The sequence below is a fragment of the Schistocerca cancellata genome, chromosome 1 (assembly GCF_023864275.1).
Source record: "Schistocerca cancellata isolate TAMUIC-IGC-003103 chromosome 1, iqSchCanc2.1, whole genome shotgun sequence".
Taxonomy (NCBI): Eukaryota; Metazoa; Arthropoda; class Insecta; order Orthoptera; family Acrididae; genus Schistocerca; species Schistocerca cancellata.
In genome coordinates this window covers 600,866,861-600,889,653 of record NC_064626.1, presented here as the reverse complement: position 1 = coordinate 600,889,653, position 22,793 = coordinate 600,866,861, and the positions used below count along the sequence as shown (strand labels likewise).

The following is a 22,793-nucleotide window of genomic DNA, read 5'->3' as shown; positions in this document are numbered from 1 at the left end:
TTTGTTCCTCTACAGGCTTGTGCCAAGAGTTAAATGTATCAATTTCTTCAATGAGTTATGACACTGCTGCCTCTTTATCTTGTTCATTGGGTTTTGGTAATCATTCTGGCTAAAACTGCCTCTTGTCACTGATGCCTGTTCCAGGGTGAACGCCATCAAAGAAGTAGGATCTATTTGTTTCTAATAGATCAAATATTAACGGGTGGGCTTCCAAACTATCTGCCATAAGTAACTTTTAGGGAAAACATTTAGTATTGTGAATTTAAAAAAAAAAAATTACCAGCAGGTTGAATGTTTGAAGAAGCTTTGGGCTTGCAGCAGATCCTCATTTGTTGCACTACACATTATTTCAAATTTGTACCTGCCGATCATCATCAGGTGAGCCAGTGAACACTGATGAAGACTTCACCCATCATGCAGATTATTAGCACACTGAATGTATTACTCCCATGCATTAAGAGTATGGTGACAAACTGACCACATGACGTAGCAGGCAGTGCCATCACTTTTGGAATTGCAGAACTGACCTGTCTCACTGTTGGCACTCCCAGTAGCCATCAGCATACTCTGATGTCTTCTTTTAGAGCAAATTGTAGGAATGATGGGGTTCCATGCATTGTCCAACTTGTATCTGCTGTCACAGTTCATCAGATTTTCTGCCGAGCATATTCCACAGAGTCTTTAATAATGGAGTTCTAAAAAGATGTTGCTGTGGCCAAAATTATTGTTTTATCATACTCTATTGAATGGCTGGTGGAGCTACACTGTTCAGCAATAGCAGACTTGGTTGACTGCAAAAGGCAAGTGTTTTGTTGATGTTCAGTGCAAAGTTCTTGCACATTGCACATTGTCTGGCCTATGTAAGCCATACTACAAAGGCATGGTATTTTATAAATTCCAGTCTTCCACGAAAACATATCATTCTTCATTATACCAGAAGGTCCACAATAGTAGACAGTGGACAGAAATCAGTTCAACCAAAGGTTTCTGTAGGATTCTGACATATTGAAAAAATTATTACTAACAAAGGAAGAAAACCTAAGGATTTTGGCACCATCAACTTCCTATTTGTTGTCTTTAATTGACAGTACCCTCTTAACATGCTGGATGTTGTTGTTGTTGTCTTCAGTCCAGAGACTGGTTTGATGCAGCTCTCTATGCTACTCTATCCTGTGCAAGCTTCTTCATCTCCCAGTACCTACTGCAACCTACATCCTTCTGAATCTGTTTAGTGTATTCATCTCTTGGTCTCCCTCTACGATTTTTACCCTCTGCGCTGCCATCCAATACTAAATTGGTGATCCCTTGATGCCTTGGAATGTGTCCTACCAAGCGATTCCTTCTTCTGGTCAAGTTGTGCCACAAACTTCTCTTCTCCCTAATCCTATTCAATACTTCCTCATTAGTTACGTGATCTACCCATCTAATCTTCAGCATCCTTCTGTAGCACCACATATCGAAAGCTTCTATTCTCTTTTTGTCTAAACTATTTGTCATTCACATTTCACTTCCATACATGGCTACACTCCATACAAATACTTTCAGAAAAGACTTCCTGACACTTAAATCTATACTCGATCTTAACCAATTTCTATTCTTCAGAAATGCTTTCCTTGCCATTGCCAGTCTACATTTTATATCCTCTCTACTTCGACCATCATTAGTTATTTTGCTCCCCAAATAGCAAAACTCATTTACTACTTTAAGCATCTCATTTCCTAATCTAATACCCTCAGCATCACCTGATTTAATTCGACTACATTCCATTATCGTCGTTTTGCTTTTGTTGATGTTCATCTTATATCCTCCTTTCATGACACTGTCCATTCTGTTCAGCTGCTCTTCCAGGTCCTTTGCTGTCTCTGACAGTATTACAATGTCATTGGTGAATCTCAAAGTTTTACAAACTGCCTATTGGCTCCTGTCTCAGGTTCTTCAGCCAACATTCATCTGATGATTTTACTGATGTTTCACCAGCACGAGTGGCTGGCATTGTCAAAGCTTCATCCTCCATTGCCGGTGGTGAACTGGAGCCGAGCTTGCGGCCACAGACTATATGTACCTGGCGCGCCAACGTTCAAGGGCTGCTCTGTGGTCATTTCTGGTGCTGTTCTCCTCTTGCTACCTGCAACAGTCGTTTGCTGTAGTACGGAAAGCCAGGATCCATTTACCTTAAGGCTTTCCTCTTTCTTGTTGAAACTGTTCTCATGTTTTTGTACTTCTACAGCTTCTCTGAACAAGCATGTGCTAGTGCTTCTCTACAGCCAGAACTTCAGTGTCGGCGAATTTTATTACGTGGTCAGTCTCACGCAGTGTGTGCTCTGCCACGGCCTATTTTTCCACCTGCCCCAACCTTCAATGTCACTTATGCTCTTTGATCCTGGTGTTAATTGATCGTCCAGTCATTCCAACATAAACTTTTCCGCATGTGCATGGTATACGGGATATTCCCGACATTGCAAGTAGGTCCCTTTTCTCCTTCGCTGATCTTCTTTGTCGGTTTAAAAATCATCTTTATGCCATGTTTGCGCAATATACGGCCGATTCTGTCCATCACTCTGGGAATGTATGGCAGAAAGGCCATACCCAACATTTCTTTTTCTGGTTCCTTACTTCGCTGAGTGTTTGGCTCTGTTACACTTCTAATATAATTTGTGGAGTACCCATTGCTCCTCAGAACACTTTCCAGGTGTTGCATTTCTCGTCTAAGGTGCTGCGGCTCACATATTCGCCCTGCTCTCCTTACGAGCATATTAATCATGCCTCTTTTATGACTCGGGTGGTGGTTTGATAGTTTGTGCCGGTATCAGTCCGTGTGTGTCGGTTTTTGATACATGCTGTGTCCCAGGTTTTCGTCATCCTTGTGACCAGCACATCTATAAATGGCAGATTCTTGTCCTTTTCTACTTCCATGATAAATGTTATGTTGGCATGGAGGTTGTTCAAGTGTCTTAGGAAGTCACCGAGCTGTTATTCACCATGGCTCTGCACCATGGCTCTGCACCACGAAAGTATCATCGACATACCTGTACCACACCTTAGGTTTGCAAGTCGCCAAGTCCAGTGCCTGTGCTTCAAATTGTTCCATGAAGAAGTTGGCCACCACTGTACTAAGAGGACTACCCATGGCGACACCTTCCAGCTGTTTGTAGAAATCACCATTCCATGTGAATTAGCTCATAGTGAGACATGCATGGAGGAGCTTTTCGATGTCTTATGGGAAAATGGAACCGATGTGCTCCAGAGCGTCACTGTGTGGCACTTTCATAAATAACGAAACAACATCAAAGCTGACAAGGATATCATTTGGTGCAAGTTTCAGTTTCTTCAGCTTCTCAGTGAAATGTCCTGAGTCCTTTATGTATGTGTCAGTCTTCCCCACGTGTGGCTGGAGCAGAGAGGCCAAGTGTTTTGTCAGTTTATACGTCGGTGAGCCAGGAGCGCTAACATTCGGTCTCAGTGGAATGTTGTTCTTATGGATCTTGGGTAATCCATACAGCTGAGGGGGTAGGGCTTCTGTGTTGTGCAGGCTTCTCTGTATGTCCGCCGGCAGAGAAGATTCCTTGATTAATTGATTCGTATTACGTGTGATCATTAGATGAACGTTGGCTGAAGAACCCAAGACAGGAGCCAATAGGCAGTTTGTCAACAAGTGACCACAAAAGCCTTAACAATCTCAAAGTTTTAATTTCTTCTCCATGGATTTTAATTCCTACTCTGAATTTTTCTTTTGTTTCTTTTACTGCTTGCTCAACATACAAATTGAATAACTTCGGGGATAGGCTACAACCCAGTCTCACTCCCTTCCCAACCACTGCTTCCCTTTCATACCCCTCGTCTCTTATAACTGCCATCTGGTTTCTGTACAAATTGTAAATAGTCTTTCGCTCCCTGTATTTTACCCCCTGCCACCTTCAGAATTTGAAAGAGAGTATTCCAATCAGCATTGTCAAAAGCTTTCTCTAAGTCTACAAATGCTTGAAACGTAGGTTTGCCTTTCCTTAATCTTTCTTCTAAGATAAGTCGTAGGGTCAGTATTTCCTCACGTGTTCCAATATTTCTACGGAATCCAAACTGATCTTCCCCGAGGTCGGCTTCTATCAGTTTTTCCATTTGCCTGTAAAGAATTCGCGTTAGTATTTTGCAGCTGTGACATACTAAACTGATAGTTTGGTAATTTTCACACCTGTTGACACCTGCTTTCTTTGGGATTGGAATTATTATATTCTTCTTGAAGTCTGAGGGTATTTCGCCTGTCTCATACATCTTACTCACCAGATGGTAGACTGGCTCTCCCAAGGCTATCAGTAGTTCTAATGGAATGTTGTCTACTCCCGGGGCCTTGTTTTGACTTAGGTCTTTAGTGCTCTGTCAAACTCTTCACGCAGTATCATATCTCCCATTTCATCTTTATCTACATCCTCTTCCATTTCCATAATATTGTCCTCAAGAACATCACCCTTGTATATACCCTCTATATACTCCTTCCGCCTTTCTGCTTTCCCCTCTTTGCTTAGAACTGGGTTTCCATCTGAGCTCTTGATGTTCATACAAGTGGTTCTCTTATCTCCAAAGGTCTCTTTAATTTTCCTGTAGGCAGTATCTATCTTACCCCTAGTGAGATAAGCCTCTACATCCATACATTTGTCCTCTAGCCATCCCTGCTTAGCCATTTTGCACTTCCTGTCGATCTCATTTTTGAGATGTCTGTATTCCTTTTTGCCTGCTTCATTTACTGCATTTTTATATTTTCTCCTTTCATCAATTATATTCAATATTTCTTCTGTTATCCAAGGATTTCTACTAGCCCTCGTCTTTTTACCTACTTGATCCTCTGCTGCCTTCACTACTTCATCCCTCAAAGCCTACCCATTCTTCTTCTACTGTATTTCTTTCCCCCATTCCTGTCAATTGTTCCCTTATGCTCTCCCTGAAACACTCTACAACCTCTGGTTCTTTCAGTTTATCCAGGTCCCATCTCCTTAAATTCCCACCTTTTTGCAGTTTCTTCAGTTTTAATCTACAGTTCATAACCAATAGATTGTGGTCAGAGTCCACATCTGCCCCCGGAAATGTCTTACAATTTAAAACCTGGTTCCTAAATCTCTGTCTTGCCATTATATAATCTATCTGAAACCTGTCAGTATCTCCAGGCTTCTTCCATGTATACAGCCTTCTTTTATGATTCTTGAAGCAAGTGTTAGCTATGATTAAGTTGTGCTCTGTGCAAAATTCTACCAGGCAGCTTCCTCTTTCATTTCTTAGCCCCAGTCCATATTCACCTACTATGTTTCCTTCTCTCCCTTTTCCTACTACTGAACTCCAGTCACCCATGACTATTAAATTTTCGTCACCTTTCACTATCTGAATCATTTCTTTTATTTCATCATACATTTCTTCAATTTCTTCGTCATCTGCAGAGCTAGTTGGCATATAAACTTGTACTACTGTAGTAGGTGTGGGCTTCGTATCTATCTTGGCCACAATAATGCATTCATGATGCTGTTTGTAGTAGCTTACCCGCATTCCTATTTTCCTATTCATTATTAAACCTACTCCTGCATTACCCCTATCTAATTTTGTGTTTATAACCCTGTAGTCACCTGACCAGAAGTCTTGTTCCTCCTGCCACCGAACTTCACTAATTCCCACTATATCTAACTTTAACCTATCCATTTCCCTTTTTAAATTTTCTAACCTACCTGCCCAATTAAGGGATCTGACATTCCACACTCCGATCCGTAGAACGCCAGTTTTCTTTCTCCTGATAACGACATCCTCTTGAGTAGTCCCTGCCCGGAGATCCGAATGGGGGACTATTTTACTTCTGGAATATTTTACCCAAGAGGACGCCATCATCATTTAATCATACAGTGAAGCTGCATGCCCTCGGGAAAAATTATGGCTGTAGTTTCCCCTTGCTTTCAGCCGTTATCAGTCAATCATCCAGACTGTTGCCCCTGCAACTACTGAAAAGGCTGCTGCCCCTCTTCAGGAACCACATGTTTGTCTGGCCTCTCAACAGATACCCCTCCGTTGTGGTTGCACCTACGGTACGGCTATCTGTATCGCTGAGGCACGCAAGCCTCCCCACCAACGGCAAGGTCCATGGTTCATGGGGGGAGTGGTTAAGTCTAACAAAGGTAATTCAACAGTACTGCAACCTTGTAGTCTGTATGTGGATAAGGTGCATGGTCTATTAAGTGATTCTGTGTATAAGAAGATTGATTATGACCATACGGGACATGTGCAATAGAGAACTTCTACATTCTTGATTTCTTCCTTATTACCTCAAGAGACCATCAAGAGGTTTAGATCACATGACTGTGTAACGCCCAGTCTGTATGGTCTTCCTAAAATATGTAAAGATAATCTACATTTACGACCAACAGTAAGCAACATTGGTGTTCCTACATACAATTTAATCATGCATATTTCTTTCTTCTGAGACTATTACTAAGCAAGTAATCACATCATATATTAGACTTGACTGATAATAATAAATTGAGGTCTCTTTATTTAAGAAGTTCAGACTGTTTACGTAGCTTTGATGCAGTATCACTTTTTATAAAGGTCCCTCTGCAGAGTCTTTGGCACTAGGTGGTAATAATTTCAGGTGGACATTATTGCTTTGTTCTGGAATACTGTCTCTTCAACTTCTTTTATCTTCATGAAGAATTTTTTTGAGTAGATTGCATAGTGCTTTTTATGGAAGATTTTGAGACGAGAGCACTGTTATCAGTGACCTTTAAACCACCTGCATTTTGTAGGTGTGTGGACGATACTTTCACAGAGTGGCCTCATGAAGAAGATAAAGTGACAGAGTTTTTACACCACTTCAGCACCAGTCAAAAGAACATTCAATTCACAAACGAAATAGAGAAAGGACGCTCTGCCTTGGACATTTTGGTTGGATAGATAAATGATGGCTCTCAGTGGGATTCAGTTTATAATGAGCCCACTCATGCCTACTCGTATTTACAAGCATTAAGTTGTCACCATTTGTTGCAAACTGTTAAATGCATGGAGAAGAAATAAAAGCTTTGAGGTTCGCCGATGACATTGTAATTCTGTCAGAGACAGCAAAGGACTTGGAAGAGCAGTTGAACGGAATGGATAGTGTCTTGAAAGGATATAAGATGAACATCAACAAAAGCAAAACGAGGATAATGGAATGTAGTCGAATTAAGTTGGGTGATGCTGAGGGAATTAGATTAGGAAATGAGACACTTAAAGTAGTAAAGGATTTTTGCTATTTGGGGAGCAAAATAACTGATGATGGTCGAAGTAGAGAGGATATAAAATGTAGACTGGCAATGGCAAGGAAAGCGTTTCTGAAGAAGAGAAATTTGTTAACATCGAGTATAGATTTTAGTGTCAGGAAGTCATTTCTGAAAGTATTTGTATGGAGTGTAGCCATGTATGGAAGTGAAACATGGACGGTAAATAGTTTGGGCAAGAAAAGAATAGAAGCTTTGGAAATGTGGTGCTACAGAAGAATGCTGAAGATTAGATTGGTAGATCATATAACTAATGAGGAAGTATTGAATAGGATTGGGGAGAAGAGAAGTTTGTGGCACAACTTGACCAGAAGAAGCAATCGCTTGGTAGGACATGTTCTGAGGCATCAAGGGATCACCAATTTAATATTGGAGGGCAGCGTGGAGGGTAAAAATCGTAGGGGGAGACCAAGAGATGAATACACTAAGCAGATTCAGAAGGATGTAGGTTGCAGTAGGTACTGGGAGATGAAGGAGCTTGCACAGGATAGAGTAGCGTGGAGAGCTGCATCAAACCAGTCTCAGGACGGAAGACCATAACAACAACAACCGACTTAAGTACCATTATGGCTGGATGCTCATGAAGACTGTGTAGTGTGGCCCTTTCTGCAGAGGTTCGGTTGCTGCCTGGAGGAGGAGTTTTCGAAAGCGCATGACGGGTTTCTCTTCTTATTTTTTCTGCAGCATCCAAAGGCAAGTGTTGTTAAGTTTCTTCAGCATGCTCACCAAATTTACAAAGGCTGTGCTTTTCATGTAGGTGCAAAATTCAGTTGATACCTTCCTTTGGGCACTGCAGAAGAATAAGAAGGGAAACATGCCATGCACTTTTAAGAGCCAAAAACCAGGATGTAGATACAGAGGAGATCATGCCAGCAAAATTCCTAGTTTTCTTCCTTTTTTTGGCAATATTTCTTTCAAGACAACTGGAATCCACAAGTTTTAGATTAAACTGGTTTTCCACACACTATCTAATACTGCAGACCTTTTGGGAATAGTGCACGATTACTTATTATTGTGGTAGGCTGGAATTTACAAATTCCGTGTCAGTGTGTTATGGATTACATAGACCAGATAATGTGCACCATGGAGGCATGCTGCACCAAATACACTCCTGGAAATTGAAATAAGAACACCGTGAATTCGTTGTCCCAGGAAGGGGAAACTTTATTGACACATTCCTGGGGTCAGATACATCACATGATCACACTGACAGAACCACAGGCACATAGACACAGGCAACAGAGCATGCACAATGTCGGCACTAGTACAGTGTATATCCACCTTTCGCAGCAATGCAGGCTGCTATTCTCCCATGGAGACGATCGTAGAGATGCTGGATGTAGTCCTGTGGAACGGCTTGCCATGCCATTTCCACCTGGCGCCTCAGTTGGACCAGCGTTCGTGCTGGACGTGCAGACCGCGTGAGACGACGCTTCATCCAGTCCCAAACATGCTCAATGGGGGACAGATCCGGAGATCTTGCTGGCCAGGGTAGTTGACTTACACCTTCTAGAGCACGTTGGGTGGCACGGGATACATGCGGACGTGCATTGTCCTGTTGGAACAGCAAGTTCCCTTGCCGGTCTAGGAATGGTAGAACGATGGGTTCGATGACGGTTTGGATGTACCGTGCACTATTCAGTGTCCCCTCGACGATCACCAGTGGTGTACGGCCAGTGTAGGAGATTGCTCCCCACACCATGATGCCGGGTGTTGGCCCTGTGTGCCTCGGTCGTATGCAGTCCTGATTGTGGCGCTCACCTGCACGGCGCCAAACACGCATACGACCATCATTGGCACCAAGGCAGAAGCGACTCTCATCGCTGAAGACAACACGTCTCCATTCGTCCCTTCATTCACGCCTGTCGCGACACCACTGGAGGCGGGCTGCACGATGTTGGGGCGTGAGCGGAAGACGGCCTAACGGTGTGCGGGACCGTAGCCCAGCTTCATGGAGACGGTTGCGAATGGTCCTCGCCGATACCCCAGGAGCAACAGTGTCCCTAATTTGCTGGGAAGTGGCGGTGCGGTCCCCTACGGCACTGCGTAGGATCCTACGGTCTTGGCGTGCATCCGTGCGTCGCTGTGGTCCGGTCCCAGGTCGACGGGCACGTGCACCTTCTGCCGACCACTGGCGACAACATCGATGTACTGTGGAGACCTCATGCCCCACGTGTTGAGCAATTTGGCGGTACGTCCACCCGGCCTCCCGCATGCCCACTATACGCCCTCGCTCAAAGTCCGTCAACTGCACATACGGTTCACGTCCACGCTGTCGCGGCATGCTACCAGTGTTAAAGACTGCGATGGAGCTCCGTATGCCACGGCAAACTGGCTGACACTGACGGCGGCGGTGCACAAATGCTGCGCAGCTAGCGCCATTCGACGGCCAACACCACGGTTCCTGGTGTGTCCGCTGTGCCGTGCGTGTGATCATTGCTTGTACAGCCCTCTCGCAGTGTCCGGAGCAAGTATGGTGGGTCTGACACACCGGTGTCAATGTGTTCTTTTTTCCATTTCCAGGAGTGTATCAATGCTGCAGTTGCTTTTTGCAGCACACCAAGTTTGCTATTCCTGAATCTTGTAGCTCCTCTGGACATCTGATGGAGTGTGGTAAAACAATAATTTTGAGGATAGAAACATTTTTTAGGACTCTGTTATTAAAGAATCTTTGGAAATATGATTGCCAGGAAATATAATGAGTCATGATAGTGGGTATCAATTGGCTAATGCTTGAAACCCCATCATTTCCACAATTTGCTAAACAAAGATGTTAGAGGACAGTGAGCGGCATCTCTGAGGACAGCTGAGTTCCACGAGTGATGATCCTTCTAACGGATAGTGTGGTGAGTCTGTCGTCACAATCTTAACACAGCCAGAGTACACTAATAAATTGCAAGACAAGAGCTGCCTTCATCAATCTTAAATGGCTTATGTGAGGTTTCCAGTCAAAATATCTAAGGGTGTAATAAATGATAACCAGCTGCAGGCCTACAATTGCTTTAAAATTGTAAATAGTATTGTTTCACAGGATGCCTTGTCACACCCATCACTTACAAAACTGAAATTTCTCCACTATATTGCAGTGCCGGTATTTTTACAATGTATGTTGCAGTGTCCTTCAGCCATGCACGCATGTCTTGGTCTGGCACAAATTTTTAGTGTCACGAGTACATTGTCCAGCTGGAGTCTGATCTTATTCACAATTGCAAATAAATTTCTTGCCATTTTTCAATTTAATTGTTGAATCACTAATGTCTCCTCTAGTGATGACTACATGATTGGTAAATGTATGTGCAAGGAAGCTGAGATTTTTTTCTAAAGGTTTTTGCTATGACAGGGCACACATTTTAGGGTCAACAGAAATATGCGGTTATGAGTTTGTGCTCACCCTTGAAACCAAGTATTGTCCAGATGCACTCACATGCAGCTTCAATTTCAGTCTCAGTGGATTTTTGATGTACTGTGTACTGCAACAGATACACTACCTCCATTTCCCATTAGCCTGGCCTTTTTATGTACACTAAGAGTTACCCCAAAAATCTTGCTGCTGTCATTTTGGATTTTAGCCAGCTTTTTGTACCTTGTGGGATGTGATCTTCCCTACATTTTACATCATCTTTCAACACTTGGAATTTGTTCCAAATGCTTCGGTTGTTGATCCACGGCATTTTAATAGTCTCATCTGTGAGGTGCACGTCATTGCTGGTCTTTTTGAATATTTTTAAAGATTTATTGTGGTGAAGTTTCTCTCTTTTCATTGCAATAACAACCATCTGTTGCTGTCATTTCCTACATGATGGAGCATGTAATCTCACAGTGTGATGCAACTATGCCACTACTGATGAGTGATACATTTATTGTCAGACACAGATCATCACTTGAGTATTATTAAAATAATTTAGATAAGGATTGCCAGCCTCTCCTAGACTCATTAGACAAGGATAAAAATGTTACCATTTCTATACTACCTTTGGTATCAACTCTCATTTTTTTTGCATTCCATGAAGATCCAAAATCTGACCACTGAACTGGAAACATACACCATTACCATTCTCCCCTGCTAGCATCATTCTGTGTCACTGTAAATCTCAGCCAACGCCAACAGCACAGAAAGTCAAACACAAAAATTTGGATGAAAATAGTATTTTTTATTCTCGCCTTAACAAGCCTCACAAAGTCTGTTTATATGACCAATACCTCTCCTTTTTGCTTGATTTGATTCATAACACCAGCTTCTGCTAAGTCTCCATATAGTCTTCTTTGAAAATTACAAATTCCAGTCAGCTATCACAACTAAAAACTGCCACATATCTTGTGTTACCCCACAACACTGGTCTTCAGGAGCCTGAAAGTGATAGTGCAATTCCACACCTGTGATGGGAACATAAGTCAAATATCACGCAGTTTTTCCACACTTGAAACATAGTTTGGCTGATCTTTATGAGTTCAAGACTGCTGTCTTGAGAAACTGTTACAGTACCAAAATTAATCACCACATACAGCACCACCTCTGTGCTAAGAGTCCTCAATTTTATAGCTACCCTTGAAATTTTTTGACTTCAGGTTGTTTTCATCAGTCCACAACTACAATTTTACTTCACATCTTGCCACAACCATGGACCTTTGCCCTAGTTGAGCCCACTCTGGCCCTAGTAGAATTACTCATTGATGTACTGTGCCCTGCCTAAAGCTCTAGAAACTGTAATTTTCTCTGTCACCACCAACATAGTTTCCATCACATCATAGGAAATTCTCCTATCAGCAGAACAACTGACAAACGTTGGCAAGGCACTCTGTGACATTATACAAACTAATGCATTCCAGTCAGCTTGTAAACTGCAGCTTCTGGCTCACAAGATTCACTTGTCCTTGTTAAGAGAAACCACATCTTAACTGAGGTGACTACCTGCTGTGCTTAATGACTATAAGATTCTCAGTCAAATTAAATTTGAATAATGTGACTCAAAATGCTGAAAATGGTACTGTAATGACTACCCAATTCACTGTTGTGATAATTACTACTATTCTGCATATAACTGTGTTTAATAAAGTAACATTGCCTGATTTAAATCTGAAATGAGGATCTTTACTTGGGTTGCAGAAGCTACAATTAATTTAATAATCAGTTCAATTGCAGTCCTACTTTATCTGTTCTGAATTTTACTGATCATTAGTTATTCTGATGAATATGCAATGCACTTTATTCACATGTATTTTACACTTCACAAAATGTTAACCAAGGATAGGATTTCATTAAGATTTTACTGGAAGGATAGCAAGACAGATTTTTAAAAGCTGCTTTTACTGTGTCAAAATCCAGTGGATTAAAATTTTATTTTTATTTTACTAAGATGATTGTTTGATTATAATTTATCTACTGCGTATGAAACATTGTGGTTTACTTTTTACAATTAGCTTATTCTCCATGAATTTTTTTTAAACAGTATCATACATTTTTCCAAATTTCTCCCTGGCTGCAACTCACTTGTCAAAAACTAGCCTGACTACACACAATACTCCACTCAGCAAACCATTAAAACAAATGGTGGAAGGGTGGTTGTTGGCTACTTCTTGATGTTGTATAATACTTGTCAATACCTGAACTATCCATACCATCGGTAGGCTCAGTGTAAAAGTTTGATGTGAGAATTTTCATCTTTGAATTTTTTTGAGACAGTTGTACAAGGTGATTTTTTTCCACCATGTAAAAATTCTAGGGATTGACTGATAAGAGGATATGGAACAAAAAATGCCTAATGAACTTAAATGAACAAAAAAGGTCTAATGAACTTATATCCAGAAATGCATGGTTTCCATGCTAGAGACCATTTATTCAATCATACATTGTTACAGAGACTGCGGTCTAATATGCACTGTACCATGCAGCCACAGTTACAGTATGCATGGTTTCCTTCTACAGGGTGGTACCGTTCATCATATCTCATGCCCTATCACCCTCTCCTGCCATAGTAATTAGTAATGTTGCATCTGATTCACTTCTCTTGCTGACTCACCTTGTCCTGCCCACTATCCTTCCCACCCCTCCTACCGTGGTATTCCGCTGTCCACCGAACCTACACAATATACTCGTCCATCCTTACACAACCCTTGCTCCCAATCCCTTACCTTATGGCTCATATCCCTGTAATAGACCTAGATGCAAGACCTGTCCCGTACATCCTCCTACCACCACCTACTCCAGTCCGGTCACCAACATCACCTATCCCATCAAAGGCAGGGATACTTGTGAAACCAGTCATGTGATTTACTAGCTAAGCTGCAACCTCTGTGCTGAATTCTATGTAGGCATGACAACCATCAAGCTGTCTGTCCGCATGAACGGCCACCGACAAACTGTGGCCTAAAAACGAGTGGTCCACCCTGTTGCTGAACACGCTGACAAACATGATATCCCTCCTCTCAATGACTGCTTCACAGCCTGTGCCATATGCATCCTTCCCACCAACTCCAGCTTTTCTGAACTGCGTGGGCGGGAACTTTCCCTGCAATACATCCTATGTTCCCGTAACCCTCCTGGCCTCAACCTTCGTTAGTCTCTGTCCTCACCCATCCAACTCACTCCCTCTTCCCATTCCAGCACTACACAGCCATCATTTTACCGCCACACCCAGTCTTTTAATTTCTTTTTATTTCATTTTATTTCACTCCTTTCCGCTACTTACCCCCTCCCCCCTCTGCACCTCCTCTCCTGCCCTCCATCTAAACTGCAACACATCATTGTCCACCACTCCCACCATACTATCCCTCCCCCTCCCCGCCCCAGCCTCCTCCTTACCCCCACCCAGTCGCCACTCCCATCATGCACTGGTGTTGCTGTTTGCAGTGTGGTTTCAGCTCTTTGAGACTGCAGACGTGTGTGCAGGTTGCGTTTACGTGAGTGTGTGTGTGTGTACTGCTGACAAAGGCCTTAATGGCCGAAAGCTTTAATTGTGTGAATCTTTTTGTTTTGCCTATCGCTACTCAGCATCTCCACTACATGGTGAGTAGCAGATTTTCTTCTCTGGTATTGTTACATTCCATCCTGGATTTTCCATTGTTTGACTCACCATATAGTGTATGTAATACAGTGTTGCATACAACTGTTCTGTATTCGAATCTAGAGCACGCCGACTTGGTGTTTACTTAGGGAAAGGCAAATGGCAGTGGGCACCGGACAGCAAGGTTGTATCAGGAAACCCATCCCCTCCAACAAAAACCACAGGATTTAATGTTTGCAACATTATATCGCCATTTGTCTGAGACAGGGTCATTTCAGAAAACAGGAAATCAGGAAGGACGTACCTGAAATGTTCTGACACCACGGTTGGAGGAAAATGTGATTAAAACTGTGGAAGGCAACCACTGTGTCAGTACCAGGTAGTTGTTCTGCCTTTACAGGGTGAGGGAGATGACTGTGTGGAACATTCTCCATGACAGTTTTTACTACCCTTATCACTTACAGCATGTGCAGGGCTTACTAGCAACAGACTTCCCATGCCAGTAGCAGTTTCGTCACTGATTTCTTCATTAAGCGACCACAATTCTGGGATTTGTGTCATCCATCCTATTCACACATGAGACCACCTTTACACTGAATGGTATCTTCAACTTTCATAACAGTCATCTGTGGGATAGTATGCGGAACCCCCATGGTATTGTGACAGCAAATCATTAGCATCTGTGCAGCTGGAATGTGTGGGCCATGATAATTGTTGCCCGTATTTTGGGACCAGTCTTCCTTTCAAGTTGTCTAACAGGCTGGAACTGTCGGTGTTTCTTGTGGATGTCTTCGTCTCACCTGCTGGAAGAAGTGCCATTGACAGTTCGAAGGTTTATGTGGCTGCTACATGATGGTGCTCCAGCCCACTTCGTTGTTAACATCCGGACACATCTCAGTCATGTCTTCCTTGGTCAATGGATTGATCAGCCCCTAGTGTTTGTACACGTTGGGAAAAATCACCCTGTGTACCTTAATTATATAACCGTGCACATAAATGTAGAATAATACAATCATAAAACACATAGTCTATTTTGCTCATAAGAAAGTACTAGTTGTATACAATGTTACACTCATTCATATAATCTTATCAGGTAGTGAACTGAAGCACGTCATAATCATAATAAAGCTCAATTATGTATTTGGTAGGGGTGTTGTAGACCAGAATGATTGAGGGCTGGCTTGAACAGGCTTCAGCTAGGAGAGCAAGTGCGAGACTTTGAGAGCTGTCTATGGCTTTATTTCTGCTTCTGGAGAAATGTTTGTCAACTCTGTGATTGTCATGACTTTCAAAAGTGGTCCGAGTTGTCCTACTAAACACACATGATAATTTCTAACTACATCACTCAAATATTCGTAACTTTTTCTCAGTTAAGGTGTGATACTGAGCAAATCATCTTTATTATCAACATAAGTCATTATTATGACAATGCGAGAGCAGTCAGCAAAACAGCAATTTGTTATCATTAAGACAACATGCTGCATGAGCTAGGAGTAGTGCTTTAGGAGAAAATGGTGACCATTTCAGACACAAAATTGTCGTATTGTATAGGACAGGAGAGGCACTCAGAATGTAAACATATTTTCACTGTGATTGGTGGAACTGAAGGCTACAGTTAGCTGCATAATAGTATAAACCTTGAAACTCTTAGATCACAAACATAAGATCAAATATTGACAGAATAAAATTGATTCTAAGATGCCCTTCTTGAAGTAAATATTAGTTTTTACTTTTTTGAACTAGTATTTCTTGGACTTTCCACATAATTTGCTTTTAGCATGCAGACAAAATACTGTCTTATAATATTACAGAATTAGTCACCTTGAAAGCTTGAGTCTGTGTTTACACTTCCTCTAGATATTGCCACAGTGTTTATACCCATGTAGATAACCAAAATCTGAATTCTGATGCTATCTTGGCAAAGATGTGAGTACATGTGAAAATAGTCCATGCTGTTGCGGGTGAACAAGGGGCTGGAGTAATGAGGGAGCATAAAAGCTGGTTACAGAACATAGCCCATACTGTTCCCAAAAAATATCATACAGACAGATCACTAAATTTTGACTTCAACTAGATAGTAAATCTTGGTCAGTGGGATGAGCAACATGTAGATATAAAATATTTGACATCATCCCTTTATCGCTCATATAGATCCAATAATTAAATTCTTTCATCAACCGAATTTGAACTTATTAATCTGAAGTTGTACGTCACTGCTTCACACTGATGTGGTGATATGCAGATGTTGAAAGGTTGCAGTTTTTGTGGCCTTCATTTCCAAGAGTTGCTTGACACTGCTCTCCACACTAGTTTCTCTTGTACAAGTCTTTTCATATCTGTGTAACTATTGAACCATACAGCCAGTTGAAACTGCTTACTATAATCTAGCCTTGGTCTCCCTCTTTCCTCTTTACCTAACTGCCCTCCGCACTTCCCCTAACTATCAACTGATCCCTTCTTTTAGTCAAGTTCCACCATAAATCAATTTTCTCCCTGATCTGATCCAAAACTTTTCAATAGTTACTCACTCTACCCATGTAATCTTCTATAGTGTATCTCAAAACCTGTTCTATTCATGTCTGTACTGTTAATCATCTATGTTTCACTTCAACAATATTAGGAAAAGGGTAGATTGCTGTTCATCATAAAGGTGACATGTTGAGCTGAAGATGGGCACAACAAATAGACTGTTACACATTTAGCTCTGATGGGGCAGGATGACCCTATGACAGGAATGGAACAGGAAGTGTTAGGTGAATGGATTGGACAGATTTTGCACCAGAGTCTTCCACAGGGATATGATCCCTGTGGCAAGGGCTGAGAGTGGCTAAGGGATACTGAGATTTGTTGAGGTTAGGTGGGTGACTGAACTCCTCTTTAGGAGGGGTGGCAAGGATCTTAGATAGGATGTCCCTAATTCTAGGGCATGATGACCAAAGCCCTGACGAAGGCTGTGGTTCATTTATTCCAGTCCAAAGTGGTACTGGGTGACAAATGGAGCATTCTGTATACAGGAAGATGTGTTTTTTTATTGTGCATATACAAAAGGATGGTCTAAGAGTGCCATCACCAAGTGACATATCACTTGGTGTGTCCATTGTTCTACACAAGTGACAAAGTGACATATCCTTTGGGCTTCTTCCACTCTCCACAAGCGACATGTCATTTGCGCTGCTCCCCCCCCCCCCCCCCCCCCCACTCACATTACGCACACTGCCTTACACATAAGCTGCTGTGCAAGACCTTTATAAATGAATCTAAATCTAGTGAGCATGGAAATTGGTTGATTTTTGGTACTAATTATGATACACCCTGTGAACAAATATTGCACTTGGGCATTTCTGGCTCCCCTCCCAGATTGGTGCCCCAAGCAGTCGTCTGGGCTTTAAACTGGCCCTTCCCGTCACTCATCAGAAATTTTTTAATCAATGACAAAACTACTTCTCTTGTATAACTTTTGACTGATCCGTAACAATCTTTTGCCATATTTTAATTTTTTTCGAGCTAAAATGAGAAAAGGGAACATGCAGACTATTGTGTTCAGCTAAATAAGTTTTCATTTGAAACAGAAAAGCTGCAAGGTATAAGGAGGAGGATGATTTGCTAGTGGAAGAAAGTCCCTTTTTTAACTTATCGTTTGTAGAGCTAAGCTATGAAGAATCATGTGTAATTAGACATTTTAAGTAGCACAAAAGAGCTGAGCATTTTCTTACCTCACCATGGGTCACTTCAGTTTATAGAAAGCATGCATGTAATTTGTCATTTTGTTTTCTTAACTCTTTTCAGGTTTACCACAGATGAACCATCTAAGTAATCTCATAAGACATCTGGCTCAGGAGCACCATATTGCATTCCTTGTAGTAAATCTTGCTACACAATATTTTGAGGCAGATGGACTGCTTTCAGAAGGGAAAATTAAGAATGCTTGTGAGGAAACAAAGAATTATTCTAATGTGAAACCTGCTCTTGGAAAGTATTGGTTACATCTACCAAATACAAGACTTCTTGTGGAAAAGAGGCCGTGCAACCAAGAAGCTCAAATAACAGTTACAAAAAGTGCCAGTATACCACTAGGAAGAAGTTGTAAAGTGAATCTAAATGGGAGAGATAGTCTATGAGTGCTGTTATATCTTTTGAGAAAAGTAATTGATCTTGTCATGCAGTTATTGACAAATGTGAAATATTTCACATTTTAAGCATGCAACACTTTTCTCCTGTGCTAAATATCTTTTATGCCATGCTAATTCATTTTTCATATATGGGTAAGTTTTAAGTGCAATCTCTGGTGATTTATTATTGTACAAAATTCTCATTCCTCAAATAACAGGTGTATTGATAAAATACTGGTACTATATTACAGAAGAACTGTTTGATTCCCAGTGTTCTGTATTAGTATTCTTTGCAGTATGTTCCATAATTTATAAGTTTGCATTAAGAAACTCAGGGAAATTGTAATAATGCTGAAATAGTACATTTGTAGCATTATATATTGTTATACAGTGGTTAGATATAAAGTTGAGGGAAGTGAATAGCTTACAATAAAATGTGAACAGTTTTGTATTTAATTTTTTGTGTAATGAAACTTCCATACTTTGAGAAGACACCCTCATTAAAAATTGGTAGTTAATGCTGTTTTATACAGGAAAAGAAAGACTACAAGTCAGCAGATGTTTGGTAAATTTAATTCTGATATTTTGATATTCAAGATCATAAATTATGACAAAACATGGCTACATCAGTGTTAACCAGTGCAGAAATGGTAATCACATCAACAATGGGAAATGCAAGGAATGTGTTGAAAGAATGATTTTCACTTTTGTTGTTACACACTCTAAGAAAATCAGACTTGTAACAGCAGATTGGCCCACTCAATATGCATTTCTGAGGTTTTCAAAATATTCCAAGAAAAACAGCCTGTGCAGGATTGACAGATTATTTGCTCAAAGGTCAACGTGAATGCGCATATTCTTGACCCATCCCAAGTCCAAACACTCCTGCTTCCATCTGATAACCAGGTATGAACTCTTATCATTTGTTTGTTTTCCCAAAAGCAAATCAAGCATCTATAGCCATCATTTCACTTTTTCTTACAAAGCATTCATGAACAAATTACGTAAGGAAACACATTGTAGAGCCTTCACCAGGTAGTTTGAGGGAACACACTGGAGGATACAACTTGTAGGAAACTATTGTGAGAAGTTATAAAGGTAAATTTCCAGAGTGCTGAGCACATAATTATCATCTAAGCTGATTCGCTTTTAGAAGGAATAAGAAATGAAATAGTAATGCTGAATACTTTTAAGAGGAATACTTCATGTGATTGTCACTCAACACATACCCTCATTCTTGTTGATGGTAGTTCTACTTCCACTGTAATGTCCAAAATGCTGTTTACACACTCAGGTATTTTCATCGGCTGACCTGAGCAGTGTTTGACTGACAAATTGTTGCATATCAGTGAATCACTGACTGAAAAATTTGTGTTGCAGTCTGTGTTCAGACAAATCTGTGCAAGTCTGAGCATGTAAATGCTATGCATATTTTTGCCCAGTGGCACCATTCTTTGTTTTGCCTTGAAGTAAAGCTAGCAGTAATCTTCACAGGATTTACATCATTACACATGTGAATTTATGATTGTGTTCGTAGAACTGCATAAATCATTGCCAAGTGTATGGAAAATTAAGAGCAAAGACTATAGTCCCCACAGTAAAAAGGTTTATACTATGAGAAATTAGTTTCCAAATGTCAGTATTTCGAACATAATGTGGATCGTGAAATGGTTTTAAAGAAAATTAACAACCATCGGAGCACATACAGAAGGGAAGTGAAGAACGTTTAGCAGTCAACGCACTCAGGATCTGGAAGTGATGATGTACACATTTCAGTATTGAGGTATTATGATTTGCTATCCTTCCCACGAACTCAAGAATTGTTATGGCCGTCTATGTCACATATGGACAAACCGTCACAACACACAGTGACTCTAGTGTTTGTAGGTGTAGCTCACTACCGTGGTTAAGTACAAATATAGCTCTACAACAAAAATCCAATTTTATAATTAATGTTGTGTTAAGTCAAACCTGTACCAATATATGTTATCTTAAATACATCCCATTCCACAACCTGTTCATAACAGAATTTAAATCAGTCAGTGCTATATATATGAAATTGGAAACAAATGTCGATTCTGAAAAACATTTCCTATTGTGCCCTATTCGTAATCCTGCTGCATGACTTTGCTTGGTGCCAGGAGCTTCCAGATCTGTGAAATGTCAGCAGAACCACCATTTCTTCAAAGGAATTATGCAATACACAACATTAACTATGTTTTCTGCTTTCAAGGCAATAGGAGCATGGAAAATTCTGAATCTGGCAGATAAAATTCTAAGGCATTTTCCACAGCTCTTTGAGCCCTCACTTATTTCAAATTTTGGAATATTGAGCTTATTACACTCCAGCCTTCTGTAAAACTTGTGTGTACTCAAGGACAACACAATTAGATATGTGGCTGTTCACTCCAAACTAAAGCAAAATAAATTCATAGGTGGTGTTAACTATACCAAATTAAACTAAACTGTGGTAACCTTCTTAGTTATTATCTGCTGGAGGAGTTATCCTTATATGCTATCCATCTGCAGCCTCCTATGTATTCTGGAATTTCCATTTTTCTTCAAATTCCTGCCCAATTTGTCTTCAGTCAAAAGTAACACAAAATTCACATTAGGATATTCCATAGATTTATAACTACGGGAATCTATATATTACACTGTTGGTAAATGCATCCCTGTTCTAACTATAGCCTACATCTGTTTAATTTTTATTTTATTTCAGTTTATTTTGCTTTAGCATTTTTAAATTTCACTTTATATTATTTTATTTGTCTGTCCTCGTACCAAGTGGTCAATGACAGTCCCTCATGTGGGGGCCATGGGTTTGATTTCTGGTACTGCCATGGATTTTTTCCCTGGTGGGAGGACTGGACCTGTGGTCCACATTAACAGAGGCCGGGAGAGCCATGTGCTGACCCCATGTGCCTCCATACCACATTCTGTGCAGCTCATGGTTTAGTGGCTAACATTGCTACCTCTGGATTGCGAGGTCCTAGGTTTGATTCCCGGCCAGGTCATGGCGATGTTGTCCTCAAAATTTCATCATCAAGTGGTGAGACTGGACAGTGAAAAAATTGGGAATTTGTAAGGGCACTGATAACCATACAGTTGAGCGCACCACCAATCAAATATTGTCATCATCATCATCATCATCATCCAGGGATGAATGCCCGATAATGATGAGCAGCCAGTCGATTATTGTGTGGGCTTCAGGGCCTGATTGTGAAGTTTCCTCCTTCATTATTTTATTTAAGAGTAGACCTACACTGTAATAATCTATTTCTATGACACAGGATGTGCCATATCCTCATCTTATAATGCAGATGCAAATGAGGATGAACTGAATAAACTGGAATTAGACTAAGAAGACTACAGTGCATTCGGAGAAGCATCAGCTTCCTTGTTCATTAGCATTCCATCGACATCATATTGTGTTTCTTTCAGGAGGTTTATCAAGGGACCAATTTAAAAAAAAGTCTCCTGTTAACTGAATGAAATAGAAAAAGAAGATTTTACTGATGCAGCTGGTGAGACATATACTAAGGTGTACAGATTCACTGCAAAGAAGTTTATAGGTAACATTCTGTTCAAGGCCCAGCTCAACAATCTCACTAGGTACCCTAGGCTAACAGTATTGGAAGACCAGATTAATTCTTGGCAATCTAGGTTCCACATGCAGTCATCTCAAGGGACTAATCAGTTTGAGTTGATAAGTTGTGAACAATTAGCAGCTACTGGATCTCAAAATAACTTAGTAACTCACTTTTTACAAAGTTTCAGTCCAAATGACAACAGCATATATTAATTAACAACATAGGGTCAATGTCATTTTCGTCAAAACTCCTTTGGATTATTATTATAATTATTATTATTACAACATTGTATGTATAGGTATATGTATAAAACGTGTTGCTATAATTTCACATTATATCCTACTGCCTTGTACAGGGTGCGGCAGCATTCATAGCATAATTTGACTTGCGTAGTACAATGACATACTGCAGGAATGCATGCCAGCTCGTGCCGCATTCATGTACTAATGAGCTGACATTTCGAGTGTGACAGTGTTATGGAGCGGTGGAGTGCACAGCATCGTGCCTTTGCTGTTGAAAGTTTTTTGAAGAATAATGACTCTATTATTGCTACCCAGCATATATTTCAGCAACATTTCAACTTAGGTTGTCATGGGAAAGTTCCAGATGGATGGACCATTGTGAGGTGGGTACGTGCATTTCGATCTAAAGGTTCTGTTTGCAATGGCAAACCGGGAAGAAGTGAAAGAAGTGTGCGGACACCAGAAACCATAAAAAATGTTCGTGCTGCACTATTGCGTAGCCCAAAAAGATCTGCTTGTATCATGCGCCAACTGTGTATATGTCCGATAGCTCATTCAGGATAATATT

At 40.9% G+C, this 22,793-nt stretch overlaps 1 protein-coding gene across 1 annotated transcript in view; it reads left to right on the top strand.

The window, feature by feature from the left end:
- The window catches only part of LOC126182350 (DNA repair protein RAD51 homolog 4-like), a 110,939-nt gene extending 92,093 nt beyond the window's left edge, over positions 1-18,846 (top strand). Inside the window, exon 5 of the mRNA XM_049924842.1 lies at positions 18,068-18,846. Within this exon, the coding sequence (XP_049780799.1) occupies positions 18,068-18,399 (332 nt within the window). The 3' untranslated portion in view covers positions 18,400-18,846. The remainder of the gene's footprint in view (positions 1-18,067) is intronic.
- The last annotated feature ends 3,947 nt before the right edge of the window (positions 18,847-22,793 follow it).